Genomic DNA, 9859 nt, shown 5'->3' with positions numbered 1-9859 from the left:
CCGCCTAATCGCAAACAAAGCGCATCGAAACAGCTGACTGGATAAGATTGTCAAGAAAAAGGCGCCGAGATCGGTCTCCACCGAAGCTTAGGCCTAGCGTGTCCGCCCAGTCTGCACGCTCTCGGCGCGTCTAGGCTTAGAAATCAAGAAGTCTTACAAGGATACACTCTATATTTCAGCTTTTGCATTGGTGTTCTTAAATAAACCTTGTTTTCATGTTTACAGTGCCAACACAAGTAGCGATGAGCGCCGATGTGACGCGTCATAAACACAGGCATATATGTGCTGTCGCCGAAGGCTCCCAGCACTAGCCTGCGCTTCTCTGACGAAGATATATGACTAGACAGACGGGCCGACTAAAAGGCATCACTGAACTAAGAAAACGTTGCATATCCTTCGTGTGAATAACAAGAAATGGCTATCCAAATCGGTAGTAACAGCCTATTCGCGCTTTCCAGAAACGCTAGCGCCGCCGCGCGGATCTTTTCGGAAGCCGGGAAGGGGTGATGGATTTCTCGCTCACGCGGTTTCTGCAGCTGCGTTGGCGTACTTGTGCTCTTCGTTATGGAAGAAAACAGTCGACGAGCGAAGAGCAACCGCATGTGCAGTGTGCCGCAATGCACAAATCGTGCAATTTCCGGAAAAATGAGCCTGCACCACTTTCCAAAAGATAAAAAACGGAGGAAGTTGTGGGCGATCAAGCTCCGCATCGGGAAGCAAGTGAGCGAAGAAATGGTCGTATGTAGCGATCATTTTAACAAAGACGACTTCTTTTGGGGCCACCTTGGTGAGTAATTGACTATTGCGATGCTCTCAATGATTTCATTTTATTCTTGTGGTGAGCTGATTGTGAAATTTTGCCTTAAAGACGGGTTGAAGCCCTTACGAAAGCGGCTGAAAAGAAACGCCGTGCCTTCGCAAAAGATCCCTATGCGCTCCCACGAAGCAAGTGTGAGGCCTAGGGTTCCCCGAAGAAAGCCCCCCACAGATTCTCAAGGTAAGTTTAAGTACGCAAGTGTCACCGTTTATTAAATGTTCTGCCTGCACTCGCGCTGTTTCGGTAAATATTCCTCGACGGTGCCTGACGCTGCGTAGTGAGCATTTCACACTAGCGAACGTATTCTGCATCTGTTCTTAGTCGTTCTGTGTGAAAATCAAACAGGCGGTCAATGTGCAAGGCGTTCGCTACTTTTTTTGGCTGTAGTGAAAGTTGTGTACCGATCGGAGGTACTGCGCAAGCGTTTGTGATCTTGTATTTGTTTTGCTTGGTCTTAAAGCATCTCTTCTATTGACCTAACAATGTTGCAGGAAACGAGGGCCAACAGGACGACGTATCTGAAGTCGTCATTAATGAAGATTGCGCATGCGAGCTTCCTGATAATTTGGAAGAAAGTGAATACAATGGTGAGAATTTTTTTTCCGACCCTCGCACCCAAGTTTTGATGATGCATAGGCGTTACCGCATGTTTAAGTTTGCCGTTTCACCAAACAAGGCGAGTCTGGTTGTGCAACTGCAAAGGGCAATATATCGAGAGTGGTATCGCCGAAAGATTTTGGGCACCTAGATAAATACACGTTCTACTATTAAGAGACTAAGGGTTTTCTAATGTCACCTTAGGCAAGTAACCTACTGGAGTTACTCTGATGCAATAGTGTTCTGTGTGTGTGAATGTGTTTTTTTCTATTATCTTTCTCACTTTTTGTGCTTTTCTTTGTAATATTTCGGCACCCCCCTTACCCTTTCACCTGTGCACCAGGTTAGCAAAGTGGATGTTTACCTTCCAGGTAACCTCCCTGCCAACCTCCCCGCCTTTCGCATCTGATACTTTCTCTCTCTGCTCTTGAATTTTAGAGCAAAGGCAAGCCAGTGCAATGCATCTTGTTTTATTTTGCCGTAGGACTGAATACACCGTGTTGTAGGACACTTCACATGGTTTTATGAAGGATTTAGTTCACCATCATTGTATTGCAGACCCACCTGTGCAGGATTGGCTTCCCCCCCTTTCAAGCTCTTGCTCACGAACAACAGCAGGTAACTTTTTGCTTAAAACTGTACCAATTTCGCTCTAAATTTTTTCTTGCGTTACAGAACGAGACGCTGCAAGGGCACTTGTTGAACTTCAAGAGCTGGGCCACACACCTGAGCTAAACAAATCCGTTCAAGTGAACTCACTGGACTTCACACAAAAATTTAGGATTTCGGACGTGCTTCTTTCTGATGCTCACCTAAACACTTTGACTGGCGTACCTTCTCATGCACTTCTAAACAAGATTGTTTCACTCGTAGAGAAGTATGAGGCGGCAAATAGGATGGAAGCTTCTGTGAGGGACAGAGTTATTTTGGTGTTCATAGTTCTGAAACAGGCTATGTCATTTTCCTGTCTCAGTGTACTTTTTCAATGCAGCATTTCGTCCATACACAGATATTTTGTGCACACACTGCCTCTTGTTGCTGCAGTGCTGAAAGCTGCCATTGAGTGGCCTTCAAAGGAGGAAATTTTAAACAATATGCCTTCGCACTTTAAACAGTATCCGAGAGTGCGAGGTGTTGTAGATTGCACAGAAATCCCAGTTGAAAGATCTCGCTGTGTGAAATGTCAGCTACTGACATATTCACAATACAAGTCGACTTACACTGTAAAATTTCTCATATGTGTAAGTCCAGCTGGCACAATAACATTCATCAGTGAAGCATTTGGTGGACGAGCCTCAGACAAAGCCATTACAGCTGAGTGTGCAATACTGGAGAAGTTCGAGTCATTCACAGATGACATTATGGTCGATAGGGGTTTTTTCATTGATTACTTGTGCACTGCCCGTGCAATTGGCGTAATTCGGCCACCTTTTGCTAAAAAGGACTGCCAGTTTGACCGCAATGATGCCCTTAGGACAGCTGATATTGCTAGGGCACGGGTTCATGTAGAACGAGCAATACAACGAGTTAAAATATTTAAGCTCTTCAACTCAACTCTGTCCTGGGAAATGCTGCCTTATATCAATGAGCTGTTCACAGTTGCGTGTGGGCTAACTAACTTGTGCGCACCAATACTGGCTGATGATAAATTTCAGTAAGCACGCTTGCAAAGCTGACACAATTCATCCTCATCATTGCAATCCTATTTTATGTCCACTGCAGGACGAAGGTCTATCCCTGCGACTTTCCAATTATCCCTGTCCTGTGCCAGCCGATTTCAACTAGTGCCTGCGAATTTCTTAATTTCATCACCCCAGCTATACTTCTCCCGTGCTCGACTGCGCTTCCTTTCTCTTCGCACCCATTCTGCAACCCTAATCGTCTACCGGTTTTCTAACCTACGCATTACATGATGTGCCCAGCTCAATTTTTTCTAATAATGTCAATAAGTATATTCGGTATCTTTGTTTGCTCTCTGATCCACACCACTATCTTCCTGTCTCTTAACTATATGCCTAACATTCTTCGTTCCATCGCTCTTTGCGCGTTCCTCAACTTGTTCGCAAGCTTCTTTGTCAGTCTTCACGTTTCTGCCCATATGTTAGCACCGGTAGAATGCGCTGATTGTATACCTTTCTTTTTAATGATAATGGTAAGCTTCCAGCCAGGATCTGGCATGTGCTCCAACCCATTTGTATTCTTTTGCTGCTTTTACTATAACTTCGAGATTGCTGGTGCCATTACCCTGCTTATCTTTTAGTGCATACATCTTGGTTTGACCTACGCCAAGCTTCCTTCACCGATTTCATGCTGCGTCCATCTTTTACGGCTTTTTTCAGTCTTTATCGCGTTATAATTTCGAATCACTTATTTTCGCCTTGTTGATCAGTTTTGACAGTTTCGCAAATTCTATCTTATCTCTTGAGTTGGACACTTTCATTCTTTGTCGCTTCTTTATTAGGTCCTTTGTTACTTGGGAGAGCTTGCCTACTGGTTGCCTTGGTGCCTTGCCTCCCACTTCAATTGCTGCCTCTGAAGCCATCCTCGTAACGGTTTCATTCATTAGCTCTATGTCATCTTCATCTCTGTTCTAAGGCTGCATATTTGTTTGCAACTACCAGCCTGAATTGGTCTGCTTTTACCCTTACTGCATCTAGATTGGCTTGTTTCTTCTTGACCAATTTTAACCTTTCCCTGTTCAAATTGAGGTGAATCCTAGCCCTCACTAACCTATCAGTGTTGATCAGACACATATTGCTATGGTTAACGGAACACAAACTGGCGAATGTTAATGTTACTTTAACAGAACAATCTCTTTTGGTGTATTTTCCACTTAATTTGTGCGACATCATCAGCTGTTCAACTATACATACTGTCTATAGTATGCGCTGTTGGGTCAAATAGGCGTGATGGTTATTTTTTTTTATTTTTTCATCACTTTGTCGTGTACATTGCAATGTGTGACTAAGTACAGCTGTGAACTTGTGGGCATTGCAACCACAAAGACCTGAAGAATGTGAACCGAGAGCAGGTGGCAAATATACGAGCATGCGAGAGCCTCGCATGTGGCATACATTTATTTGCAGACAACCTATACAAATGGAAGTGATGTGTACACATTCAGTTAAGAGACATATGAAAGTTGAGAGGAGGGCGAATATCTATATTTTCTAACAAATAGTACATATTGAATATCACATAGCAAAACGCAGACACACATTTACAGGAGGAATGTTTATTGTGGTATGTTTATAGGTGTGATACGTGTACTGACAAGTAAAAAAAAAGCAGCCAAGTATATCAGGTACAAAGGACCAGTTATAAACACAGAAGCACTAATTTTCAAGTAAAAAACTACTTGTATTCGCTCAAGTACTTTAGAGTGACTGCAAACAAGCTCTTCAGGAATTATGAGCTGCTGTGTGACTAGCTTTTCGAAGAATGCAAAATAAATAGTTGCTTAAAAAAAGGATCAACAGCTTTCTTCTCTTTTTTGCAACATGTGCACTGTAGACACTTGTAAAGGTGTCATTTGCAGAGAAAACATCACAGGTTGTAGAGTAAAAAATGAAACTCCATGACTAGTCATCCAAAAGCACTAAATGACAGAATACAAGAAAAATTTGCAGCTGGCCATTTATGCATATGCTGCAAAACCTAGAACCAAACTTGAACTCCTCATTTTGCTTCTTCGATGCTTCAAAAACTCTTGCCATTTCAGTTCTCACAATTTGCTATACTTTCCTTAGCAGACATTGAACAGTAAATATAATTAACAATTGCTTAATTGCTGCTACATATATTGCAATTCACGGCGGCCGCATTTCGATGGAAGCGAAATGCGAAAGCACCCGTGTACTTAGATTTTCGTGCTCGTTAAAGAACCCCAGGTGGTTGAAATTTCCGGAGTCCTCCACTACGGCGTGCCTCGTAATCAGAAAGTGGTTTTGACACGTAAAACCCCATAATGTAATTTTTTAATATATTGCAATTCGTAAATATTACAAAGTACTGAATAGCTTTTCTTCTAAGTATCCCCCCTCTCACTGAATGGAAGTGATCAACAACGAAAAAAACCTATGAACACCAACATACTTTCAAGCCTTGCTAATCTGCACAAGCTTAGGTAGTACCCTTTTGAAGTAGACATACTGCAGCCTGTCTACAAGTGCCTGAATATGCTCGGTGTCTCTCGGCACATGAATGACAAGGCTCTCAACTTTCGAATATACTATAAAATGACACAGATTCATGTTAAGGAGGAGCATGCCCAGTTGAACCTGGGAATAATACTTGTGAGCACGTCTCAATGCATAATTTTCTCCATCACACACAATAAATGCCAGCTTCTTAGCATTTACAAGGTCTTGTATGCTAGAGTGCTTGCCTAGAACAGGACACTTCACTTCCAGCAAGATGTTCGTTCCCCTCTGCTCACTTATTCCATCCGGGCTGTAGCCAAGCCAAGGAACATCTGGAATGACGACGAGTCCCAGCTTGCTCACGCTTTCGTTATGAGTCTTCTCGTACTCTTCAAGTGCAAGAGGCTCGTTGTCTTTTCCATACATTGTGGCTTCATTTCCCTTGAAAGGCTCCCTGCAGTACAGCCTGTCCAGCTTTGCTTCCCAACTGCGTGTACCTCTTTCTTCAAACGTGTAGAGTTCTCTGCAGATGCTTCCAGTAATTCTTTTTTTTCTTTCGCTGTGCCACAGAGTGGATGACTGATCAGTTGTCTCGCGGCATATTTCCCTAGCTTTGGCATAGGAGAGGCACACATTTTGAAGATAGAAACTCTTTTCATTTTCATTGAGATGTTCAAGAGTAAACCTTTTCAGTACTGTTTTTTCACCATCTAGCACCGATTCAAAAAATGAAAATTTTGTGTGCTCTCTCAAGTAGCAACCTTGTGTGAAAATTGTGTCGATGGCGCGGACTATGTTCAAATTGCTAGTGAAAGGGATTGACTTTCTTGCACGAGTTTTGTGTTTTGCCAGTGCAGAATTTGGTACTGCATCGATAAGTTCTTTCCTAATCAGGGCTTGAACATCTTCAGGGACACTTATTGGTTGAAGCTGCTCGACGTGGCAAAACAAACTAATTGGCCTTGGTTTGTAGATGCTGGCGGCACTGGCACGTCCCCACTGTAGTTTCACATCCGTGCATGACAATGAATCCAGGGAAGTGGCACTTGTCCTGTACATCAAAATAAACATACCTTGCTGAAATACTCTGTGTATTGGCTTTTTTCTGCATCTTTCATATGATTCAAGAAAATGTTTCCTAACAGTGTCGCGATGGGGCTAGTTGGAATTCTATGATGCAACTTGGTAGTGCGGGAAAAAAAATGAGACAGACGGGAACCATTTCAGTTTTGAGTTAGCGCTTGTGTACATTGGTTCCATTTTGTTTCATCCTTTGTTTCCGTGTTAGTAAGTTACATCAACAATATTTTACAGCAGATTCAGAATCAAAATCCTACAGTAAACAAATAAAAAAGCCCAGAACGTTTAAAACATTTCTGGGCATTCTGTGGTTATTAATACAGCCTGTGCCCACCTGAAGTGACTGAAGCAACACATACTCAATTGATTGCTGTGTGCATGTTCTTGAAACTCGGTTCCTAGTGCAACAACAAGCCCCAGATGGCATTGAAAAGGCATCATTGCCACTGACTTCTATGTTCGCCTTTTACAATGTGGCTCTTAGTTCGACATAAGGTAAACATATTCACTGTCACTTGATGCACATTACAGGCAAGCCAACTAATGAAAATAAATAAACACATGATGTATAAAGTTTTACCTGTTCAAATATATCAAAGCGGCAAACAAATGTTTGCATTGACCAGAGAGACCGGCCTTGCACGTGCATTCTCCCTGAAAACAATCAAACCAATGTTAAGCACGCAAACGACCTTAAAACCGCGCTAATTATTTACAGGGCAAATGCGTAGGCTCCCACATGCACATTGAATTCTGGAAGCCGAAAACAACACATTGGTGCTTTTATGACACTAGAACGACGAAATTGCGCGTTTAAGCCCGAGAAGTAAGTAAAAAAATAATTGCATTTAACGCGTTGCACTTTGGCGAAATCGCCGTACAGCACGCGAAAACGCTAATCATGCTGGAAACGGGGCGCGCTGGCACACCTCATTGTCTCGCTCATAGCTTCTAAATCGGCACTACTGAAATGTTTCCGTGTTACCTGGCATTTTTAACAAGCATTCCACAAATAAGCCATTGCAGGGAGCCATGAATGCACATAACGTCATCAATGCACACAACGTTTATTTTATGCAGCGGCATGAGGGGTACTGCGCTTTGTTTACATCCGAGCGCCACCAATTAACTGCTTGGTGTCAATTCTCGTACATCACGTATATCTTTAAAAAAAACGTAAGGTGAAATACTGACCTTTACGGCGCCGGTTTCATTGCAGACTTGAACTTTTATAGTATGCGGGGGGCCTCTCACGGCGCTTGTCTGCAGGCATAGTGACTCGACCTCGACAGCCGCGCTTGTCGTCGCTCGTATACCGCAGCATATTATATGGCCAGCGTTAAACGCAGCCTCTCCTTCTACAACACATCTCTGCGTTTCCTTTGCAAGGTCAAGGATCGCGCTTAGAGATACTAGAGGCCCGTGAGCCGCCTGCACCTGGAGACGCGCACGCTTTCGTGTCGGCTCCATCACCTCTATCCCCGCCATATTGAAACGTTCTCCGCGCCCCCTATAGTCGCTGGAAAGTGCGAATACAGCGTCCCGGGTCGGCGGTTCATTTAGGACTTTTTTCAAAGTTAAAATGCCAATCACAAGAGAAAATCGATGTTGTGGCACTTCCGAGCATGATACTGAATACGGACAGCAAAATTTTGTGGTACAGGCGTGAGTTTTAGTTGCTGGGCGATAGCGCATCTACCATGACTGAGCGAGACGTATTACTTTGAAACGAAATCTGGTTCTGGATCCTTGACATGGCCAATGAGATGGCACATTATCCGCCCATGCTTGCTTCCTGGCGTGGCCTAGTGGTAAAGTACCGGGCCTGGGTTCTGTAGGCCCGACGATCGAATCCCGGTCAGAACTTTGTTATTTTTGCGTTTTTTTATGGCACCAAAACACTCTCGGTTGCTTTCTGTATTAAAAAGGGATATATACGGTGTCCAGGCGCCGCGTATTTAACGCACTAGAGCTGTTTTCTGCACCAGTACCCAGCGCCTCCCAGTACGCCACGTCTGCCCAGCATCCAGTGCGCGGCACTGGGCCCATAATCCGGCGCTGCACAGGACACTGGGTACAAGGTTTTGCAATAGGAACACCTGCTTATGTGCCAAAGCTCTCAACGTGTAGGCAGTATACTTTTGAATCAATGACCAACCATTAGTATTTCGACCATTGTACCCCATTAGATTTGCTGTAGAAACGTACCCACCTACTAGCAGGCACTGGATAACAGCCACACCTGCAAGTGCCACTTCAGTATGTGCCTTTTCTCTGCAGAGGTTTCAAAAGTAACCTTCTCTGGAAGTGTAGTGAAAGTTTTCTCTCACAGGATTGACATACCAACATTATGGGTAATAATGCAAAACACAGTTAGGCCCTTACCGTATGTTAAATGACGACATTAATTCCTCTTGCCTCCTGCTTCACATAAGCAGCAGTAGATGAAATATCTTTGCTTAGTAGTATAACCTCTTTTATGTTCAGACACAACAACCCAAGCATTGCATTATCATGAAAATGTGAGCTGGCTTTTTTATGACAGTTCTGTGAAAGCAGTGCGGTGCATGGGATCGAATAAAGCTTTTCCGCTTTCAGAGCGATTCGTGCAGTTGGGAGCAGAGCACCCGCTCATTATATCATTCCGATGGGTCTGCGATGAACCAACTGTGAGATGCGCTGCGCACATTGTGTTGTTGCTCCGCAGCTAGCCCGCACGCGAACAGCGAACGCCAAGGTCGGCAGGATTCGCTTTGAATTTGACTGGCGATAACTTGTGTCAATCCAGTTCGCTGCAGCGGCGGCGTCGAGAATTACAAAAATTGGCCCGAGCATCTGTTTCTCCGGAATGCACAATTGCTTGACAACCACGTGTTGACGTTCTGCCAATAGAGACGCAAGCGGCGTGATAAAGCAGACGCGCAACTCTGCTACCTTTGGTAGCATATACAATAATTCTACATAGTCACAGGTCTGCGCGCCACACGCAGCACATTCACAGCGTGGGCTGGAGGAGCGGCTCCGTAGCAGTGCCACTTTCGGCACCACGCTACAGGGTCACCACTACAGGGTCTTCGCGTCATTTTTGGGAGGACGACCTCAACTGCCCTCCCGTCGTCAACGTCGAGCTGCGAATTGTGCTGATGCTTGCCCTGCTTTCTTCTCCGCGGTGTTGTCAGCCATATATGGCCTGGTTGCAGCCGCACTCGTAGCTCAACAATTC

General features: G+C 44.2%; 1 protein-coding gene across 2 annotated transcripts; it reads left to right on the top strand.

Annotated features, from left to right (window-relative positions):
• Positions 1-512: 512 nt before the first annotated feature.
• LOC142568132 (uncharacterized) lies at positions 513-3239 on the top strand. Of its 2 annotated transcripts, XM_075678200.1 has the most exons (5): positions 513-787; positions 869-997; positions 1309-1404; positions 1973-2032; positions 2090-3239. In XM_075678200.1, the coding sequence occupies exons 1-5, from the start codon at positions 565-567 to the stop codon at positions 3070-3072; spliced, it is 1491 nt and encodes a 496-aa protein (XP_075534315.1). In that variant the 5' UTR covers positions 513-564; the 3' UTR covers positions 3073-3239. The 2 variants fall into 2 exon arrangements, with proteins under 2 accessions (XP_075534315.1, XP_075534316.1); XM_075678201.1 differs by having other exon boundaries at positions 1973-2232.
• Positions 3240-9859: the final 6620 nt, after the last annotated feature.

This window comes from Dermacentor variabilis, unplaced genomic scaffold, assembly GCF_050947875.1.
Source record: "Dermacentor variabilis isolate Ectoservices unplaced genomic scaffold, ASM5094787v1 scaffold_17, whole genome shotgun sequence".
In the NCBI taxonomy this organism is placed as follows: Eukaryota; Metazoa; Arthropoda; class Arachnida; order Ixodida; family Ixodidae; genus Dermacentor; species Dermacentor variabilis.
This window is presented reverse-complemented; position numbering and strand designations above follow the sequence as displayed.

Coding starts and splice junctions, on each gene's coding strand:
- LOC142568132 (XM_075678200.1), top strand. CDS start 565: ATGGAAGAAAACAGTCGACGAGCGAAGAGCAACCGCATGTGCAGTGTG. Junction 788..868: donor CTTCTTTTGGGGCCACCTTG/GTGAGTAATTGA, acceptor TTTGCCTTAAAG/ACGGGTTGAAGCCCTTACGA. Junction 1,405..1,972: donor GGAAGAAAGTGAATACAATG/GTGAGAATTTTT, acceptor ATTGTATTGCAG/ACCCACCTGTGCAGGATTGG.